The sequence below is a fragment of the Lonchura striata genome, chromosome 24, assembly GCF_046129695.1.
Source record: "Lonchura striata isolate bLonStr1 chromosome 24, bLonStr1.mat, whole genome shotgun sequence".
NCBI lineage: Eukaryota > Metazoa > Chordata > Aves > Passeriformes > Estrildidae > Lonchura > Lonchura striata.
Window position 1 is genome coordinate 867258 of NC_134626.1, and position 21790 is coordinate 889047.

Here is a 21790-nt window from a genome sequence, read left to right on the forward strand (position 1 = left end):
TGGCCTCAGCATTGCCCCTCGTGAAATGGCCTCAGTGTGAAATGGGCTGGGGTGAGATGGCCTCAGAATTGCCCCTCATGAAATGGCCACGGTGTGAAATGGCCTCAGAATTCCCCCTCGTGAAATGGCCTCGGTGTGAGATGGCCTCAGAATTCCCCCTCGTGAAATGGCCTCGGTGTGAAATGGCCTCAGTGTGAAATGTGCCTCAGTGTGAAATGGCCTCAGAATTCCCCCTCGTGAAATGGCCTCAGGTTCCCCTGCCCCATGAAATGGCCTCAGTTCTCCCCTCTGTGAAATGGCCTCAGCATTCCTCTGCCCTGTGAAATGTCCTCAGTATTCCCCTCCATGAAATGTCCTCAGCATTCTCCTCCCCTGTGAAATGTCCTCAGTATTCCCCTCCATGAAATGGCCTCAGCGTTCCCCTGCCCCATGAAATGTCCTCAGCGTTCCCCTGCCCTGTGAAATGGCCTCAGCGTTCTCCTCCATGAAATGTCCTCAGTGTTCCCCTCCTGGGCCAGCAGTTCAGGAAGCACGGTGGGGCCTGTGTCCCCAGCCTTGGGGCCATCTCCATGTCCCCGGCCATGGGGCCATCTCTCTGTCCCCAGCCACAGGGACGGGCTGAGGTGGCAGCTGGAGGGGGTTCCTGGCCTGGTTCTTGTTCCTGCTGCAGGGCGAGCTGGCAGGGACTCCTAGGGACACCAAACTGGGCTGTGATGGTGGAAATCAGCTCTGGAGCCTCTGGGGCTGGGGCTTTTCCCCGAGGTCTCCAGCGTGTTCTCTCTGTGATAAAGGGAAGGGTGACACAGAGGGGACACTCCCAGCACAAAATCCCCACTGGGAATACAAAACCCCCACACCCACCCAGGCCCCCAACACCCTCAGCTGAGTCTGGGGTTGGGACTTGGCAGAAAGCTGCTCCTTTTAGCTCAGCTGTGCCACAGCAGGGCCTTCCAAACTGGTTTGGGCCCCTCTGGCCTCCTCTACCAACACCCCCCCAGCAGGGCCAGTCCCAGCTGGGCTCCAGATGGGAGTTCTGAGCAAACGCCTCAAAGCTGCACCCAGGCACATGAGATCTCATAGAATCACATCCCAAGTCACAGGGGATCCACTAGATCAGGGTCCAACCCCTGGCCCTGCTCAGACACCCCAACAACCCCACCCTGTCCCAGGAGATGTCCAAAAGCTCCTGGAGCTCTGGGACCCCTTCCCTGGGGAGCCTGGGCAGTGCCCAACACCCTCTGGGGAAGAATCTTTTCCTGAGCTCCATCCCAAACCCTCCCCTGACACAACCTGAACCTCCCCTGGCTGCTCAGGCAGATCAGAGCAGTGCACCCTCTGCCTGGGGATCCCAGCCTGCACTGGAAAGCAGGGACAGCCCCAGGAGCCAGCCAGGGGAGGGAAGGGAGAGTCAAGGATGCACGAGGCAGGATCCGGTATCCAAGAAAATGTCTTTATTGTACACATTGGCTTCTATTGCTTGTATCCCCTCCCCAGTCCCACGTAGTGCAAAAAATTCAGAGAAACAGAGTTCCACATAAATAAAGTCGGATAAGTTACAGAGAAATCAAAGTGACAACAACGCTTGGACATGGATCTGGACCAGGTGTGCCCAGCAGGGAGGCCAAGGCAGCCTCTGCCCCCAAATCAGGGCAGGGGCTTCTGCCTGGCCCTGCTGGGAAAAACCCCCAGAGCCCGGAGCCCCCTGGCTGGGGATGCTCCTCTGCTGGGAGTGCAGACAAGGAACATCTTGGGTGAGACACCACGGACTAAAACTGGCAGGGAAGCCACACAGAGTTGTTCTCCTCCCCTCAGACAGGGTTGCTACGCACAGACAGACAGACACAGACACACGTCCCCTCCGAGCTCTCCTCCTCCTCCTCCTCCTCCTCGGCAGGGGACGTGCAGCACCAGGAGCAATCCCACCCTGGCATCTCCCAGGGCAGGAGCTGACACCTCGTGTCCACACAGTGTGGGTCGGGGGGCTGGGGACCCCCAGAAGATGCTGGGGAATTGTTTTGCCCTTTCCTCCCTCCTCCCTGCGGCACAGGGGAGCAGTGAGCACCTGCATAGTTTGGGCAGCAGAGACAAGAGGCTCCCTCCTCGCCGCGTTCCAGGGGTCAGGCTCAGTGGGATATTGCTCAGGATGCAGCCAGGGGGGACAGGAGCCCCCTGCCCCTGTCCCTGCTCCCCAGGAAGCAGGACAGCACCACTCAGGATTTGCAGTGCAGCCGCTGAGGATTCCAGCGGAGGCCAAGGGCACGTGGCACCAAAATTCTGCTCAGCTGCTGCATTCCTCACTCCCCTCAGGTTTTGCTCCCTCTTCACTCTGCAGCAGCCCCAGCTGGAGCAGAGGCCCAGCCGCTGCCACCTCTCACTCCTTGTTTGAAACCAGCCCTGTTTCCCCCTCAGCAGCTCCTGCACTGCAGCTCCTGGCTGGGCTCCACTCTCCATTCCTGACTCCTCCTGAGCCCCTCAGCACCTCGGGCCAAGCTCAGCACCAGCCCCTTCCACCTCTCCTTGGGGCTTTTGGGCTGATCCTCCTGCAAAGGGGACCCTGGAGCCAGGGACACCTTGACGTGAGCCCAGCAGGAGAGTGAAATTCCTTTGCTGGTTACAGGAAAGGGATGGAAAGGGTTGAGAGCTCACTTGGGTGAGGCACATGCAGAAAACAGAGCAGATTTCACTGGTTTCATCAGTTTTTGAACAAAGCAGATTGCTCTGACCTTCCTGGGGCAGCCCACATGGACCAGGAGACAACTGCAAGGCCTGGACACTCGCAGGGGCCTCTGCAGGACAGGGAAACGGGGCAGCTGCTGAGCTGTGACAGGCTGGGGCAGTGACAAGGGGACAAAAAGAAGATTTAGAGCCTGTTCCAAAAGCCAAAAAGGCCTCCTCAGCCTGAGAAGCTCAGACTGTCCTGGGGGAGAGGCTGGAGGGGGAAGCAGCCTTGCTTTCCAGAAGCTGCTGGGAGTTCCAGATGGACAACGTGAGGCACTGTGAGTGGGCTTGTGAAGGACGCCAGTGGGCTTGGAAAACCTGCAGGCACCTGCCCAGGGAAAATCAGACCACCAAGCAAAGGATCTGAAGTTGGGGAGTCCCTGTCTCATTTTAAACCCTTCTTTCACCCCCCATAAAGCAGAAATCTCTTGCTACTTAAAAATTCAGGCCCACAAGTACCACACGAGTGAAATCTGAGCTCTGTCAGTGAGAACTGGGGAGCAGGGGAAAAAAAAGGAGAAAGGAATGAGTTCCAAAGAGTTGGACCATATTTCCAATGCTACATTTGAACACGATTGAGGTACCAGTGGTTGAGTCGTTCCTCTGTGGTGTGGAGAGCACCTGATCTGTGCCTCAGCTCACGGCTCACACACACAGCACACCCTGAAAACCCCACACCACGGGAGCCCTGGCTCTGGGACTGGCCTTACAGTGCGAATTTATCCAAGCTTTAGTTAATTAAAGCGGTTGCTTAATTGCCAGGGAGTCGCTAATTGGAAAACGGTCTCTCCCGTGCTGCTTTTGGCATCTCACACATGCACACACCCCACCCGTCCAGAGAGAACTTCCAGGGCACAGGAATCATCTCCTCAACAAATGAGAAAAGGAACTGCATCCCTTCTGCTGCCTTGAGAGCAGAGGGGATGGGGAATACCAGGGCAGTGTAAAAAAGAAACGGCTATGAAATCATATTAGCGTTCAAATAAAAAAAGGCAAATAAAAAAATTAATACCCAAAAAAGTAATGCCAGGCAATCCTTCTCGTTCAGAAGGCTGGACTGTTCTTTTTCCAAGAACTGACTCCTTTCCACAAACCCAGAATCTGCTTTGCAGAGAGGGGAACAGCGAGTCCCAGTCCTGGAGCCTGGGCCAGCGATGGCAGCGATGCCCCCAAGGTGCCTGCGGCCACCTGCCTGGCCAGAGCCACGCTCAGCTGGGATCCCAGTGGGTCAGGGGAGCACGGGAGGGCTCAGGACCCTCCCCATCCTGCAGGGCCGTGCCTGGGCTGGGCTTCTTCTCTTGCTGGGGTTAAGGCATCAAAGAGACACCCTCGGAGCGGGGCAGCGGCCCCAGAGTCCGGAGCAGTGCACGCAGGCTTGGGCTGAGTTTGGCTACGGTGACATTCAGAGGAGAGGGGGTTGCATGTGGGCCGTGCCCCCCGGGGCCGCCGCGGGGCTGGCAGTGCCCGTGGCACGGCTGGAGCACGGCAACCCCAGAAGCAGCAATGGTTCGGGTTCCCCCTTGGCCAGAGGAGCTTTTGGGGGGTGCTGGATGAGTCTGGCCGGAGGGAGAGCCCCCTCTGCTCGCCCTCCAGGGACGGGCCAGCCCTGGAAGCACTTCTGGTGGCCCTGGTGGCCCCGGAGCGGGCAAAGCCCCCCAGGAGGGCTGGGCTGGCATTCGTGCTCAGAGCGAGCGGGGGGCACCGCTGTCCCCCGGGGCCGAGGCACGGCCGGGCTCGGTGTCAAAGGCTCGTGGAGGACACCGAGAGGGTGGGCGAGGAGGGTGGGGGGAAGTTGAGGAGCTCCAGCACGGCCACCCCCACGCTGCTGCGGCGGGTGAACATGCAGGAGGCGGCCACCCACTTGTTGGTGCGGGGGTTGTACTTCTCGATGGAGTTCAGGCTGGAGCTGCCGTCGTTGCCCCCCACGGCGTAAAGCCACCCGTCCATGGCCACCAGGTCGTGGGTGCTCCTGGAAGGGCCGAGCAGAGAGCACAGGGGTGAGGCTGGCAGGTGTGGGGGGAGCTCAGCGTGGCAGGGACCTGCCCAGAGCTCCGGCACCCCACAAACACCCCGTGGAAATGAGCTGCTGAGGCACAAACAGGCAGAGAGCAGCACAGAGCCACACATCTCCCCCTTCACCCTGACACTCTCGTCCAAACCTCACCAAATACCAAACCCTCAGAGCCCAAAATCCTCGGACTTGTAAGCTTTAATTCCTCCCACAGCCCAGCAGCATCTCTGTGGGCTCAGCGAGCTCAACCCCTGGTTCTTCATGGCCACACAAACTGCTGAGGATAAACCCCTGTGCAGAACATCCCTGCTGTGCCCTCCTGGCACGCCCTCCAATCCCTCTGAGCACAGCGGGAGCGTGGTGGGGCAGCCACAAACCCTAAAACCCCGTGCTGTGCCTGTTTTATGGCTTGCAGGGCACAGCAAGGTGAGATCCCCGTCCTGCTGCAGCAGCTGGGGCTCCAGAGGGGCACAGCCCTTACCTGCGGATGTTCATGGGGGCCACGCTCTCCCAGGTGTTGGATTTGGGGTTGTAGCGCTCCACGGAGTTAAGGCAGCTGGTGCCATCATTGCCACCAGCCACGTAGAGCATGCCCTCGAGCACGGCCACGCCCGCGCTGCTCCTGCGGCTCAGCATGTTGGCAATGGGGGTCCAGGTGTTGATCTGGGGACAGGGAACCCATCAGGCCCTTTTCCACACACACAGGGTCAGTTCTGTGGGGTCACTCCTGTCTGGCCAGCAGTGCCTGATGAAACCCTTTTGGGGGGACCTCACTTCTTTCCTCCTCTCTGTCCCGCTGCTCTCAGGGGGCATCTCTGCTGCCTGGCTCAGAGAGCACAGCAGCAGCTGGCAGGAGCCACCCCAGGGCACAGAGATCCCCGTGCCAGGCCACCAGTTGTGCCCCAGCTGAATGCCAGCCCAGCCTTGGGGTTGAGCTGTATCTATTTCCAACCTCTGTGAGTGCAGCTGTGGTTTTGCAGCTCATGAAAAGCCTCCAGGAGCTTCTCTTTGATCTTGCTGCAGTGACCGACCCTGCTGGAGCAGAGCTGTGTCCCTGGGCACAACACGTGTCCCCAGCCTGCCACACTCCCTGCTCAGCACGCTGGTGTGCCGCCAGCAGGAGCTCAGCTGGGAGCTGGGCACAGCTCAGGGCACGGGCAGGATCCCTGCTTCCCACAGAACTAGGGGCACCGGGGCCAGGGGGTGTTCTGGTAGCCAAAACCCCACAGAGAGCTCTCACAGAGCAGCTTGGGATCCCTCTGCTCGGGACTGCACCCTGGGTGCCCTGTCCCTGCTGATCCCCCTGCACCTCACAGCCATGCACGGTGGCTTAAGGCCCTCCTGAGGAGGGGAGAAGCAGCAGAGTCACCCAAATCTCCCACATTTACCTGGGGCTCGTACTTCTCCACCGTGGCCAAGTGCGATGAGCTGTCGTAGCCCCCGACTGCATAGAGGTTGCCTTCTGCAAAGACAGAGGCACAGGCATGAGCTGAGGACTCGTCCCTATGCCAGCACAGCCCCTCACAGAGTCACAGGTGCCACCCTGGAGGTGCCCACACAGGTCCAGGCTGAGCATCACCACAGGTGCCACCCTGGAGGTGCCCACACAGGTCCAGGCTGAGCATCACCACAGGTGCCACCCTGGAGGTGCCCACACAGGTCCAGGCTGAGCATCACCACAGGTGCCACCCTGGAGGTGCCCACACAGGTCCAGGCTGAGCATCACCACAGGTGCCACCCTGGAGGTGCCCACACGGGTCCAGGCTGAGCCTCCCCTGCCCTGGGCAGCTCCTCCCAGCACGGCCAGCCCCGTTCCCTCCCTTTCCAGCAGGAGTGGTGTGAAATCTTCACCAGGCAGCTCCTGTCCTCCAGAGAGCTGCTGCTGCTGCTGCTCCTTGACCTCCTTCCAGTGCTCCCCTCCGGAGCCCCGGGGTGTTTTCAGCAGAGGAGCAGGAGCAGGGGAATGCCAGGATCGGCGTGGCAGGCTCTGAAGGAGCTGGGGATGGAGGGGAGGGGAGCTCTGGGTCAGCAGAGAGAGCTGAGAGCAGAGAGCAGGGCAGGGGACAGGCACGGGACACTGGGCCAGGTGGGAAGCATCCCCAGGGAGATCCAGCTCCTGCTGGGGTGAGAGTGGAGCTGGGATCATTGCTGAAAGGACTGTCCTGCTTCCACAGTGAAGGACTAATCAGGCTGTCCCTTCCTCTCCAGGGACAGGGGATCCTCCACAGGCAGCCCCTTCCTCTAAAGCAGAAGGGAACCATTTGTGGATCCCCTCAGGAGCTGCCTCCAGGCTGTGATGAATCCCCAGCTGGGGAGGCTGAGAAGGGCAGAGGCAGGGAGCACACCAGGACGTGGCAGAGGGGGCAGGAGCTGGAGCAGAGCAGCCAAAGGAACCCTCAGCAGTGCAGGAGATCCTGCCCAGGACCCCCCAGCCCCCGTGGCAGCACCCACCTAGCGTGGCCACGCGGACGTAGCGCCTCCGGGTGCTCATGGCAGCGATGGAGGTCCAGGTGCCCGTCAGGGGGTCGTACCTCTCTGCACTGCAGGGACAGGGGGACAAAAGGTGGGATGCTGGAAAAGCCCAGGTCAAAGCTCTCGGATGTGGGGCAGCTCCAAGGGAGTTGGGGATGGACAGGGGAAATGAAGGAGCTGACACAGGCTGGGTTCTGCTAGGGCAGAGGGCTACAAAGTGGGGGTTTTCCCACTGGAAGGAGGAGCTGGGTTGCAAAACATCCGCTCAAGGGTCAGGAGCAGGGCTCCCAGCTCCAGGACAGTGCATGCAGGAGCAGGGAGGGCTGGAGCAAGGCAACCCCTACCTGTTGAGGCACGAGGCCCCGTCGTACCCCCCGGCAGCGTAGAGGAGCCCATGGAGGGCTGCCACACCCAGGCAGCTCCTCCTGGTGCCCATGGACACCTCGGGCTGCCAGGAGTTGGTGACAGGGTCGTAGGACTCCACCGTGGCCAGGTCAGAGGTGCCATCGTAGCTGCGGGGACAGGAGGGGAGAAGAGGCTGCTCAGAGAAGCTGTGGTTGCCCTTGGATCCCTGGAGGTGTCCCAGCTGGATGGGGCTTGGAGCAAACTGGGATGGTGGAAGGTGTGGTGGGTGGGATGAGATGAGCTTTGAGGCTCCAACCCCAACCACTCTGGCATTCTAAGGGAAACGGGAGCACAATGCCCCAGTTCAGGAGGGGGCATTGCCCACGGGGAATGCCCGTGGGGCATTTCCTCCACACCCCTGCCAGGTCAGTTCTGTGGGGTGAGTCCTGCTCTGGCCACACACGCCTGCCACGAAAACCATTTTGGGGGGACCTCACTTCATTCCTCGCTGCTCTCCCACAGTGGCCAGGAGGAATCTCTGCTGCTGGCCACGAGAGCACAGCCGGCAGGAGCCACCCCGGGGGCACAGAGACCCCCGTGCCAGGCAAGGGGCTTTACCACGGCAGCCCCCGAGATCCCGCTGCCCATCCGTGCCCCCGGAGAGCCCGTGCCGCCCTGCCCGTGCCGCCCTGCCCGTGCTCCTTACCCGCCCACGGCGTAGAGCTTGTTGCCGATGGCCGCCACGCCGACGCGGGCGCGGCGCGTGGACATGGAGGCCACCATGTGCCAGCGGTCCGTGCGCGTGTCGTAGGCCTCGCAGTCGCCGTGGATGGCAAAGAGGCTCCCGCCACCTGCGGGAGGGCACGGGGAAAGGGCTGCAGCTCACGGGGAGCTGCGAGGAAAGCTGCCTCGGGAGGCCCTGGGGAAGGAAACACCCTGGGAAAGGACAGGCCTTGTGCTGCTGCCTAACCACAATGTGATAATGACGCAACTGCTAGATGCCATGATTGCTTAGTAATTAAATGTAATTACTGCTAAGGCGGAAGAATAGCCATGAGAAACTGTGGTCAGGGGCTTGAGAAAGATCACCAGGAACTCATGCTTGAATAAGGTTAATGTGTACAGTAGAACAATATAAGTTTAATAACTTATATGTGAGTTATATAATGATAGAATATAAAATACGTTCAGCTCGAAAGGCAGGAGTCAGATTTGGGTCTGCGCCCCTGATTCCCAATAAAAGCACCTACATATACTCATATTATATATGATATATTTATTATATCATATATATTATATTATATTATATATTATATATATATAATTATATTATATGCAGTTGCTTCAATGCAAGCCCCTGCCTATAATCATATTATATATATATTATATATTATATATTATATATTATATATTATATATTATATATTATATATTATATATTATATATTATATATTATATATATGTAATTCTATGGTATGCAGTTGCTTCAATGCAAGCCCCTGCCTATAATCATATTCAATATGATATATATATTATATTACATATACAAATGTATATCTAATTCTGTGACATGCAGGTGCTTCAATGCAAGCCCCTGCCTATAATCATATTCAATTTGATATATATATTATATTACATATACAAATGTATATCTAATTCTGTGACATGCAGGTGCTTCAATGCAAGCCCCTGCCTATAATCATATTCAATTTGATATATATATTATATTACATATACAAATGTATATCTAATTCTGTGACACGCGGGTGCTTCAATGCAAGCCCCTGCCTATAATCACATTCAATATGATATATATATTATATTACACATACAAATGTATATCTAATTCTGTGACACGCGGGTGCTTCAGTGCAAGCCCCTGCGTGTGACGCTGCCCAGGGCCGCAGGCGCGGCCCGGGCCCGGCGGCAGGGCGCAGGGCTCACCCACGGCGAAGAGCACGGTGCTGGCCCCCTCGCAGCGCCGCGGCCGCGTGCGGCTGTTGCCCAGCACCCCTCTCTGCTCGGGCATCAGGTGGTACTTGAGCGCCTCGATCAGCAGGTCCTTGCACTCCGAGTGGTGCCGCACCAGCAGCTCCGTGTCCACGTTGCTCATCAGGAAATCCCGGCTCAGCAGCGGCAGCCGCACGCACTTCATCAGCTGGGGGGACAGCAGGGCAGGCCTTGGGCCACGGGCGTGGGCAGGGCAGGGGCACGGCTGAGAGCTGCCAGAAACTCTTTACCCGGAGTGGGGCACGGCCTGCCCTGGGCTGACCCACCCCTGGAAGCGTTCAAGGCCAGGCTGGAGCAGCCTGGGCTCGTGGAAGGTGTCCCTGCCCATGGCACGGCGTGGAGTGAGGTGGGACTGGAAGTGGTAGGTCAGGGACCTGCTGCTCCTGCCCTGTCCTGCAGCTTCCTCCAGCCACGTGCCCACCCAGCCCTGGCACTCGGAGATGGTGGGCAGCACCAGCCCCTTCCCAGCACTCTCACCTCTTTCTAGAACACTCTCAGCCCTTTCCCAGCACTCTCAGCCCCTTCCCAGCACTCTCAGCCCCTTCCCAGCACTCTCACCTCTTCCCAGCCCACTCTCAGCCCCTTCCCAGCACTCTCAGCCCTTTCCCAGCACTCTCAGCCCCTTCCCAGCACTCTCAGCCCCATCCCAGCACTCTCAGCCCTTTCCCAGCACTCTCAGCCCCTTCCCAGCACTCTCAGCCCCTTCCCAGCACGCTCACCCTGGGCACGTGCTGTCTCCTGCTGTCCACGTCGTGCTTGACCCAGCTGAGCACAGCCCTGTACACCTCCTCCTCCGAGGGCACGTTGAGGCTGTCGCTGGAAATGAGGTCCAGCACCTGCAGGGCAGGGTGGGGAGGGCAGTGCTGCTTGGTGTGGGCTGGGAGGAAAGGAGACATTCCCAGCTCCCAGCTCCCAGCATGAGAACAGCCCGGTGGAAGAGCAGTGCCAGAGGCAGAGCTCTGCCTCCTGGACATGCTGGGGGTTCCAAACAGCAACAGGGTGCCCCAAAAGCAGCAGGTGCAGCTTTGTGAGGACATCTCTGACCACCCTCCCTGGCACTTCCCCCCGCTGTGGCTGAGGCTGCTGCAATGCTGACAATTCTCCCCGATGTCACTACCAGTGGTGTCAGGGAGATGACTCTGCTGGCGTTTGTCCCTTCCATAATTCCTGGCACAGACCCAGCAGGCCTGGCCGCTCCCAGAACTGTCCCTTCACCTGCAGAGCTGCAGCAGGGGAGATGTGGATGCTCCCCTCATTGTCACCTCCCACTGCCCCGGGGATGGGTGAGGGGAGGTGTCTGATCCTGCTGATCCTCACAGGTTGGTGATGCAGAGCAAGGGCTGGGAATTGCTCCTGCCCGGGGAGAGGAGCCAGGGCCACACTGGCACCACATGATGACCAGCAAGAAACATTGACTGAGGTGATTTAAACTGATTTAAACATCCCAGCCACGTGCCCAGGGCAGCCAGGACCCATTCCCAGGGGCAGGGCAGTGTGCTCAGAGCTCACGTGGCAAGCACCAGTGACCAAAACGAGCCCCTGTCCTGTTCTCCTGTCCTTATTTCCCGTGGGATTCAGCCTGCTGACAGAGCTCTTCCCACAGCCTGAACAGAGTGGGGCCAAAGCCCAGGACCTGGCTACACCCCCTGCCAACCCCATCCCCCCAGGACACATCCTCAGGCTTTTCCCTCCCGGACAGAGCAGGACAAGCTTTGCTGCACCCAGACCTGCACACTGCCAGCGGGGCCTCACCTGTTTAAGGGGCAGCAGCATGAACTCCTCTGTCTTGGACACCTCCACGAAGTGCTGGAGGACGTACTTGTGGGCAGACTTGAGGAGGTCGCTGCAGGAGTGGGTGTCAGCAAAGCCCCGGATGCCCAGGCAGTTGGAGGGGTCGAGCTGGCTGAGCAGGAACTTGCAGCAAGCGTCCCGCACACCATTGAGCTGAAGCAGGCTGGCAGCAGGAAGAAGGGTCTGGCACAGTGGAAAAGAACGGGGCAAAAGGGAGTTTCCAGGGCAAGGAAAGGATTTTCACCCTCGTCCCACTGTGAGGCACAAGCAGAGCAGGTTTAGTGAGCACCTGCAGGCGCAGAAGCACAGAAAGGACAGAGCACCCCTGGTTTCTGAGGTGAAGAGCAGCTGGGAAGGACACCTGTAACACCCCCAGGGCCAGGAGAGCAGCCCAGAGAGCTGGGAACTGCACAGAGCTTTGAGGAGCCACCTCTGGCAAGGGAAGCAGCTAAACTCCCTGCCCACTGCCAAACCCAGCTGCCACCACAGCTGGCAGTGCTGAGCAGGAGGAGTCCCCAGGAGTACAGAACAGCTTTGTGGAGAAGGGGGATTTGGGGAAGAACAGCTCCTACCTGCACATTGCCCTCTCCCACCACGATCTCAGCCGTGTAGGCGTACTGCACCAGCTGCTCCAGCGCCTGCGGGTCGATGTCATGCAGTGTCACATGGGTCTGGCGGCTCTCACTCATCTCATCTGGGGCAAAGGACACCAAAAATGAACAAAACCCCCCTCAGCAGGGCTGTTTCCCCACAGGAGGATGCGTGGAACGAGCTGCATCCACCTCTGCATGCCAGCTCAGGGAGGTTTTCTGTCCAGCTCTGGGGAATGGGGAGCAGGACTGGAGGAGGGACACCAGGACCCTGTGCAGGGAGGGACACCAGGACCCTGTGCAGGGAGGGACAGCAGGACCCTGTGCAGGGAGGGACAGCAGGACCCTGTGCAGGGAGTCAGAGAAGGGAGTGAAATGAAGGATTAAACCATGCATGGAATGAGCTGCATCCACCTCCACACCACAGCCCAGGGAGGTTTTCTGTGCAGCTCTTGGCAAGGAGGAGCTGTAGGAGTTGGGGGTCAAGGACAAGACAAAGGGCACCAGGATCCTGGGCAGGGAGCTGTGGGCAGGGGAATCAGGGCAGAGAGGGAAATGGAGGATTTAACCATGCATGGAGCAAGTGGTTTGTTTTTGGAAGGTTTCCTGCCCAGCTCTAGGGATTGGGGGCCAGGTCTGCAGGATGGGGACAGGATCCTGTGCAGGAGGGGGACGCCAGGATCCTGCACAGGGGCAAAAAGACTCAGGGAAGGCAGTGAAATGAGGAATATTCCTGCTCTTGCTGACAGAAACAACACATGAAAGGGCAGGGCAGCGAGAACAGGGAGGGGGACAGGGCGGGGAAGAGATCTGGAGAGGGGCGAGCTGCCAGCCTGCCCTGGGGAAGAGAGGACTCTACTTGCTTGTGAACATGGCGTGGAAGTAGGGGCTGCACGAGGCCAGCACCACCTTGTGGGCCTTGATCTCCTTGGTGGCCACGTGCAGGACGATGTCGCAGAGCAGCCCGCGCTGCCGCATGCGGTTCATGCAGACGAAGGCGTCGTGGTAGTGGCGCTTGGAGTTGTGCGAGACGCTGTGCCCGTCGCGGCTCAGCAGCTGCACGCCGCCCTCCATGGCTGCGCCTCTGGGGGAAACAAAGGGTTAAGCTGCTGCCCCAGGAGGAGCCCTGGAGCAGCTGGATGGGGAATAACTGGGGATTTGCTGGAAGGCCTTCGAAGGAGTCGCCGTGAGCAGTGCGAGAGCCTGGCTGAGGCTGCACACGAGGGGGACCCAAGAGGGACCCAAAAGGGACCCAGGATGGACCCAAGATGGATCCAAGACAGACCCACAACAGACCCAAGACAGACCCAGGATGTATCCAAGATGGACCCAAGAGAGATCCAAGATGGACCCAAGGTGGACCCAAGGTGGACCCAGGATGGATCCAAGATGGAGCCAGGATGGACTCAAGATGGATCCAAGACAGACCCAAGACAGACCCAGAATGGATCCAAGGTGGACCCAAGATGGACCCAAGATGGACCCAAGGGGGACTCAAGATGGATCCAAGATGGACCCAAGGTGGACCCAAGAGAGATCCAAGATGGACCCAAGAGGGACCCATGATGGACCCAAGGTGGACCCAAGGTGGATCCAAGACAGACCCAAGATGGATCCAAGTCACGAGTTTTCACACTTTTGTAAGTTTGGGTCCATTTCCATATTGGGGTTCATTGTCCAATTCCAGGTTGTGCAGTCCCATCCTCCCACTTTACTCTCCTGTTGTTGGCACTTTTTGGGGCTGAAGCTGCAGCAGTGTCCTTGGTGCTGGGGCTGGAAATGGATTGTTCCGTGTGCCTGAGCTGTGAGAACTTGCTGACACTTCATGTGAAGCTCAGCGTTACAAACCAATGCAGCAGAGAATGTGGAAAATCTGAAAGGTAAAGCTTAAGGCATCAATCCAGGCTTTAGCCATGGGTGATCCCTGTGGGAGCCACCACAGCTCAAACAGCCTGTGCTGACAGCGACCCTGACAGCTCTGACCAGGCCCTGCCGGGGAAATGTCACTTGGTTCAAACAAAGAGGGGAAATTCAGGTTCAATATGGGGAAGGAATTCTTCCCTGTGAGGGCGGGGAGGCCCTGGAATGGATTTCCCAGAGGGAGCTGTGGCTGCCCCAGGCTGGAAGGAGCTCAGAGCACCCCGGGATAGTGAAAGGTGCCCCTGCCCACGGAACCAGATGATTTTTACAGTCCCTTCCCACCCAAACCATTCTGTGCTTCTAGGAAAGCAAAAGCCTGATCCAGGAACATTGATTCATGCAGAATTTCCTCCCCCAGCGCTGTTTGCATCCAGGCTGCTCCGAAAGGCCTTTGGCTGCCTCTGCCGGAGCTGGGGGGGCGAGGAGGGGCCGAGAGAGCAGCAGGAGGGAGGAGGGGGAGGCAGCAGCAGGGAAAAAGCAGCTTGAAGCAAAGGCGAGCCTGCCAGCTGCCCCCGCATCCCCGCGGCGAGAGGATCCCCTCGGCCCCCGCTGCTGCACACCTCCACACCAGCCCTGCCGAGCCCAGAAATAGCAGCCAGCAAAAATCCTGCGCCTGCTCAGCCTGCCCTCGCCTGTTTAAGGAGCAGTTGTAGCACGTACGGGAGTCTGGGGGAGGACAAAAAGATGAATAAACACGTCGCCTGAGCGGGGAGAAGCCCGCAATGCCCTTTTCTGCTGGCACCAGCTGGGGTGCTATGAGATCCCTGGCAGCAGGGAGGGCTCAGGGGCACACACAGGGCAGAGGCAGGGCGTGCTGGTGCCTTCAAGCAGGGACAGCAGGGTGGCACCGTGCCCTGGGCAGCAGGGAGCAACCCGGGAGCAAGCTCGTGTCCTCCCACATCCCGTCTGGGAAGCTGCAGCATCCCCGGGATGCCCCATCTCCCAATTCCCATCTGCTGGCTGAGATGCCCACAGAGAGGAGGGGTTTTTGTCAGGAACATCCCTGCCTGGGCTCCAGAGGGGCAGGGTTGGCTCCAGAGGTCCTTTCCCAGAGCTGCTTCAGGGCAGGGAGCAGACAGAGCTTCCCCACCTCTGCCCATGCCCAGCTGCAAGCCCCGGGGTTTTCCTGCTGTGCCACCCCTGCTGTCCCCAGCAGCACTGCAGTCGTGTCAGGTTTTCCTGCTCTGTGCCACCCCTGCTGTCCCCAGCAGCTCTGCAGTCCTGTCAGGTTTTCCTGCTGTGCCACCCCTGCTGTCCCCAGCAGCACTGCAGTCGTGTCAGGTTTTCCTGCTGTGCCACCCCTGCTGTCCCCAGCAGCTCTGCAGTCCTGTTGGGTTTTCCTGCTGTGCCACCCCTGCTGTCCCCAGCAGCACTGCAGTCGTGTCAGGTTTTCCTGCTGTGCCACCCCTGCTGTCCCCAGCAGCTCTGCAGTCCTGTTGGGTTTTCCTGCTGTGTGCCACCCCTGCTGCCCCCAGCAGCTCTGCAGTCGTGTTCCTGCTCCTGGTCCCTCCGGGGCTGGCACGGGGCACGGAGCTCCTGGAGCTGCGGCACTGGCGGGGCTCAGAGGGGACAGGCAGGACACAGCACGGAGAAGGTGGCATTGCTGCACCTGGAGAAGGTGGCATTGCTGCTCCTGGAGATCTGTGAGTCAGGGTTTGGCACCCTGGGGCAGCATCCAGAGGGCACAGCAGGCCGGGGGTGCTGCTGGAGCTTGGGGGGCACTTCCAAAGGTTCGGGAGCGCCGGGCTCACTTCCAGTCCTGCCACCAGGCACTGCGTGGCCCTGGGTGAGTGACAAGGGTGAGGCTGGCTGTGGGCACAGTGACCCCCAGGGCCAGCAGGCAGAGCTCTCCCTGCGGTCCCCAAGGCTGGCACAGGGCTGTGCCACCCTCCCTGAGCTGTGACACCGCCACGGTGCCACCCAGCCTGTGCCACGTCCCAGCAGGACAGGAGGGAGGTGCCACCCGAGCCACTGGGCTCCACGGGTGTCCCCAAGCCAGGGCACAGTCCTGGCAGCCTGAGCCAGCTGTGCTTGGGGATTTTTGGGCTCCGGGCTCCCTGAGGAGCCGCTCACCCTCCCACCAGCCCCATGGGAGTGTCACCCTCGTGGCATGGGGCTGGCTGGAGCCCTGCAGTGGGTACAGCCCCCACTGTCCCCTGCACCCCACAAGAACTGGTTCCCATCACAGCTCCTCTGCTCGAAGGGGTCAGAACAAAACCAGCGTGGCAAAGGGGTGGCACAGCCCAGTGCTGCTCCCTGTGCCGAGCTCCCAGCTCGCCAGCAGCACCGAAAATTCCTCATTTCCTTGTAAAACCCCATTCCCAGGAAACGAGGGGGTGTGGATGCAATTCGTGGGGAACGCTGCCTGCACCACAGGAGACAGGGCAGCAGTGTGCAGGGCTCAGAGGGGGAAGGAAGCACAAACCCACTTTTGTGGGCAGCAGCAGCACTGCACGTGTCCCCGCGGGCTGGGACGGATGTGCTGCCTCCCTTGGAATAACTCCGAGGCCGTGGCACAAAAAAAACCCCAAAAAAACAAAAAAAGGAGGCGTTTGTTTGGCTTCTCTGCGCCAGAGCGTGGCCATGCATAACAGCTCTGTTAATTAATGCAAATGATCCCTGCCCAAAGGGAGGCCTGTTCTCTCGGCACAAAAAACCATATTTTGCTGGGAGTGAAAAGAAGCGTGCTGAGCAATAAACAGGGAACAGAGGATCCTCCAGGGAGAAGTTCCGAGCCTGCCCTTTCCCCAGGAAGGCCCTGCAGAATGGCTTTTTGTTGACAGCCTGCATGGGGATTTGGTGGCTGGCAGGAGCCTGGGAGGCAGCAGGGCCACATCCTGTGCAGCTGCTCAGACAGGGGACAGGGGAGCGGGGACAGCCCCGTGCCCGCGGGCCCGGCACGCAGCCAAGCTTCAGTCCGTGCCCTCGTGTGTCCCCGTCCCTTTGTGCCACGTCCCCGACGGAAAAGCAGCTGTTTGTGCTCAGCCCTGGGGCTCCCCAGCAGCGCTGCCTCTGCAGAGGGCACACAGCCCTCCTGGCACTCAGCGCCAGCCCAGGGCGTCGCAGCAGCACAGACCAGCTCTGCCAGGCGGCACCGCGGGCCAGGCCCCTTCCCCTCCAAACTGGCACAGCCAGACTCCTGCATCCCTGGGAGGGAGAGGATCACGGTGGAGCAGCGTTTGGTAATCAATAATCAAATGCCAGGGCTGTTTTCAGAGCTACAGCAGATCAAACTCGGATATCCCAAATTGTCCCTACTTCCAGAGGGCCGATGACAAAACAAATTGCATTGCCACCCTCCCCCTCCCTTGCCCACCACAAACACGAGCAGAGAGGATGGGAACCGCTCAGCTGTGCCCGCCCAGGGGCAAAGCAGGCACGAAACCCCGGCAGCTGTCCCCAGCAGGACGTGCCACAGCAGTGCCCCTGGCACAGAAAGGGAAACGCTCTGGGTCCCTTCCCTGCTGCACCCAGGGAGCTCCCACTGGCACCGACAGCGGGCAGCAGCTCCAGCTGACATGGGCTTCGTTGTGAGCTCAGCCTGGCAGAGCTGGGCCTGGCAGAGCCTGGCAGAGCTGTGCCTGGCAGAGCTGGGCCTGGCAGAGCTGGGCCTGGCAGAGCCCAGCCTGGCAGAGCCCAGCCTGGCAGGGCAGAGGCAGGAGCTGCTCCGGCTGCAGGGGATGCTCTGAGCTGGAGTTTTGCTCCTGTCCAGAGGCCAGGGTTGAGATTTTGGATGCAGAGTGGCAGCAAGGGAGCTGTCCCTCCCCTAAACCCCCCAGACCTCCTGCCCTGCATCCCCTGCATCCCCTGCATCCCCTGCAGCTCCTGGAAGTGGATCTGCTGCGAGGGAGCCTCGGGGCAGGGCAGGGCAGCGCTGAGGCTGCAGGACCGAGAATCCCCTGCTCCCAGGAGGGCTGGGGCTCCTTTTTTTTTTTTATTTTTTATTTTTATTTAATGAATTAGGCATAAGTGACACGCACTGGATCCTCCTGTCTAGACATCTGCAGAGAAGTGACAAGCTGCCAGGGAGATGTGGAGCCTCGGCAGGGGGATGGGAGGACAGGGAAAAGCTGCACTCAGCTGCCAGCGCCAGGCACAGACACAGCGCTGGCTCCAGGCAGGGAGGGCACCCAGCACCCCGACCTGGGCACAGCCCCTCAGCCCCTCCCTGCGCCCTGCTGCACACTCCAGCCTCTCCTAATTAAAGCCCAGCCCCTCGTTATTCCCTGGGGAGTTCTATCTGGGAGCTCCAAGCCGCTCTCGGCCACCCCAAAAAGTGAGAGGAGGGAGCACGAGGCAGAGGCTCAATGCCCTGGGGCGTTCTCATATCTCAGAGGGATGAAGGGCATCCTCATCATCCTCATCTCGGTGCCCACAGCCTCGTCCTCAGCTGCCACAGGCAGCAGCTCTTTCTTCAGACACCTCCAAACTCAGCTTTTGTCTCCCGTGTTTTGCAGCTCCCAGCAGGACTCCACGCTCGAGGGATTCCGAGGATCTGCGCCAATATTTGGGTCATTTTCAACTAATTGCTGCTGAGGGTCAGGACTGGAGGGGGTTTGGGGCTGCTGAACCCCCGGGTTAGGGGGGAATGGAAATGCATTCTTGCCTTTGGATTCAGCAGAACGTGCAGGCCCCAGCTGCACTGGGGCCGGGCTGCAGCTCCTGCAGTCCAGCACAGAGCACACCAAAAGCGGAGCTGCAGGAGCCTCCGGCTCTGCAAGGAGCTGGAAATGTGGGTCACGTCCTGATTCCCCTTGCCAGCGTCGCCAGCAGCCTCGGCAGAGGAGCCTCTGTCGCATCCCTACGGCACGGGCAGTGCCAGTGCTGCACACAGGCAGTGCCAGCCCGGCACACAGGCAGTGCCAGCCTGGCACACAGGCAGTGCCAGCCCCAGCGGGCTGCTCTGCCCATCCTGTGACAGCATCTCCATCCCCAGCTCATTCTTCAGGCAGGTGAGCACCAGGGGAGAGCGCTCAGGCAGCCTGAGCTGGCACAGGCAGCCCGGGCTGGCACAGGCACCCTCCTGCCTCCCAGACCTGCTCCCTCCCTGCAGCACCCCCGGTGCAGGAGGGGCCGGGTCCTTCCCCTCTCTGCTGTGCCAGCTCCCGTGGCTCCAGGGGACAGTGTGCCAGCCCAGAGCGGGTCACCACTGCCCAGCAGTGCCCCGGGGGCACGGCACAGTGATGAATTCGGGCAGGCTCTGCAGCAGACACCACTTGGCTCCTAAAGGGACGGGTAACTCCGTGACATGAGGCAGCAGCAGCAGGGGAAGCAGGAAAAAGCACTGGGATCTGCTGGCTGCAAACAGCCAGGGGGATCTTTCCCAGATGGACAGGACACAGAATGATCCTGCTCTCTCCAAGCAGGAGGTCACCGTGGGCACTGCCTGGCTCGGGGATGCTTCCAACGCCTCCTCCAGCCCCTCTCTGCCAACACGGAGCAGCCCAGCTCTCTGAACGAGCCCTGAGCCTCTGTGGGGCGGTGGGAAAGCCTTTCCAAGGCAGGAAAGGAAAGGATTCCCTCCCAGCTCCTGGCAAGCAGCAGCAGCACCGGCCACAGCCCCAAAGTGAGCTCCAGGCAGCATGTGACAGCCCGGCCTTGAGCTCGCTGGCACAGCGGGGCCTGCCAAGGCCAGCCGGCCCCAGAGCCCGGGAATGCAGCTGGAGCAGCTCGAATTCCAGTCCCCGAGCAGCCACATCCTTCAGGGATGGTTTGCACGGGCCAGGCAGAGCAGATGGAGCCCCCCAGGCCCCCTGAGCCCGGCCTGCCCCAGGCTCTGGAGGCAGCTCCAGCTCCTGAGGGGATCCAGGAGGCTCCAGTGGGACGTGAGCAGGGCTGCTGGAGCTCTGGAGCTGCTGAGCCCGGAATGCAGCGGAGCCAGGAGGCAGAGCAGGCTCCCCAGCAGATCTCCAGCCCTCAGAGGATGCCTGCTGTGATTTGCACTCCAGGCTGGCACGGGGGAGAGGGGCAGATGGCTGCTGTCTGTGCTGGCAGGACAAAGCCGTGCCAGTGCCACCCCCACGAGCTGCCCTGGGCTGGCAGCAGGCACGGGGACCGTCCCAGCTCCCCGAGATGCTCGGGAGCAGCTCCCTTTGCGTGGAGCTCCCAAGCCAAGAGAGCAGGTGCCCGTTCCGCCTGCCAGCTCCTGGTGCGCTCGGAATTAGCTGCTCTTTGCTGTGATTCATTAATCACTCGGTGCTCAGGAAGGAAACTCACATCTCTACACCCAACATCTCCCCGAGTCTTACTCACTGCTGTGCTGAATAAAGGATTTCCAGCAGATGTTCAGGCTCGGGAGGGAAACTCGGGGTCAGAGGGAAGGGATTGCAGAGAGGGCTTTGCTGTGGCTGCGGGGATGAAAACCAAAAGGCTGCTGGACACTGAAGCTCAGAGAGCCCCAAAACACCGGACCTGTAACAAACCAGCACCTCTTGGTGCTAAAGGCACCCAGAAACATCCACGTGTTGCTGAATCACTCCAGAATCACCTCCAGCAATGCAGAGCCCCCCGGAATAACGCTGTGGGACAGCAGGGAGTCACAGGAGAGCACAGAGAGCCACCAGAGCAAGGCTGCTGCTCCTGCGGGCTGGCACAGGAGGGACAGAGCGGGGACAGAGCGGGGACAGAGAGGGGACAGAGAGGGGACAGCCACCTTCCCCTCACCTGCCGAGGTGCAGGGCTCTGTTCCCAGGGAGGGTTGGTTTGCTCAGCCAGCAGAACCAGCCCAGCTGCCAGCCTGGCCCGAGCTGCCGGGACCAGCTCCAGCTCCAGCTCCGGCAGCGCTGCCGTGGCTCAAGGAGATCCCTGTGCCCCGACAGCCACTGCAGAGGCCACAGAGAGCTGCGTCCCACGGTCCCCGCGAGTTTCCAAGGCTTCTCCCCGTGCCCTTCAGGTCGCCCCGAGCCCCGAGCGCGGCTCCCCCGGCAGGGGCACGGCCGGGCCAGCCCCGCTCTGCGGCTCTCCCGTTCCCAGCGGATCCAGCCAGCACTTGGCAGAGGACAGGGATGCTGCCGGCCCCGGGGGCGATGCCGCGGTGCTACAGAGGCCGGGAAGGGCGCCGGCTGTTCCAAACCTCCGCAGCTATTTGGAAACGGCACCAGTTGTGCCAAAACCTTCGGCAGCGGCGCCGGTGGTACCCCAGGACGTGCGGCGTGGTACCCCGAAAACAAACTTGCTCCGCGAGGAGGGATGCGCAGGGGCAGCGCCGGGAGGGATGGAGCGGCAGCTCCTCCGGGGGTCCCCCCGTCATCCCCGGTGACCCCTCCGCTGTGCCCCCATCCCGTTACCCCCCGCTCGCCTTCCTCCCGCGGCTCTGAGCGCCCCGGCCCTGCCGGGAAGAGGGACACCGGGAGAGAGGAGGAGGAAGAAGAGGGAGAGGAAGAGGCAGACGGAGAGGAAGAGAAGAGGAGGTGCGGGCGGCAGGGCCGTGCCCCGGCGGTACTCACGGCTCCGGGGCGGCCACGGCCCAAGCCGGGGGATGCTGCGGGTCGCCGCTATCAGCCGCACCGCGCCGGGGATTCGGGGCGGGCCGGGGGCGGGCAGGTGCGCGGCGGCGGCGGCTCCCGCGGGAGCCGGGGCGGCCCCGCGGCTGCGGCTTCCTCCGTGCCCCGGAATAACCCCGCGGCGCGGCGCCGCACGCGTGTCCGCTCGGACCGAACCGAGCGGCACCGGCGCCGCTGCGGGCCCGGCACCGGCACCGGCACCGGGGGCGGGGCCGGCGGGGCGGGGCCACGCCGGAACGGGGCGGGGCCTCTCGCATCGCCCCGCCCCCAGGCGCGCGCCGCACAAAGGAGGGGCGGGGTTAATGGGGGCGTGGCCAGCGCGCAGGGGGCGTGGCCTGAGGGGCCCCAAAATAATTTGGGCAGGGGAGGTTTGGGGTCACGGAGCGCAGCCTGGGCCGGGCAGCGGCTTGTCACCACCCAGGCGCTGAGT

The 21790-nt window shown here is 60.7% G+C and overlaps 1 protein-coding gene across 1 annotated transcript; it reads right to left on the reverse strand.

Annotated features, from left to right (window-relative positions):
* Window positions 1-1429: 1429 nt before the first annotated feature.
* KLHL17 (kelch like family member 17) lies at window positions 1430-21384 on the reverse strand. The gene is made up of 12 exons (XM_021537769.3): window positions 21304-21384; window positions 12802-13022; window positions 11921-12042; window positions 11310-11531; window positions 10277-10393; window positions 9492-9705; window positions 8253-8397; window positions 7546-7713; window positions 7181-7269; window positions 6118-6191; window positions 5211-5392; window positions 1430-4687 (listed from the first exon to the last, which is right to left on the reverse strand). Exons 2-12 carry the CDS (start codon window positions 13010-13012, stop codon window positions 4459-4461), a joined length of 1773 nt encoding a protein of 590 aa, XP_021393444.1. The 5' UTR covers window positions 13013-13022; window positions 21304-21384; the 3' UTR covers window positions 1430-4458.
* Window positions 21385-21790: the final 406 nt, after the last annotated feature.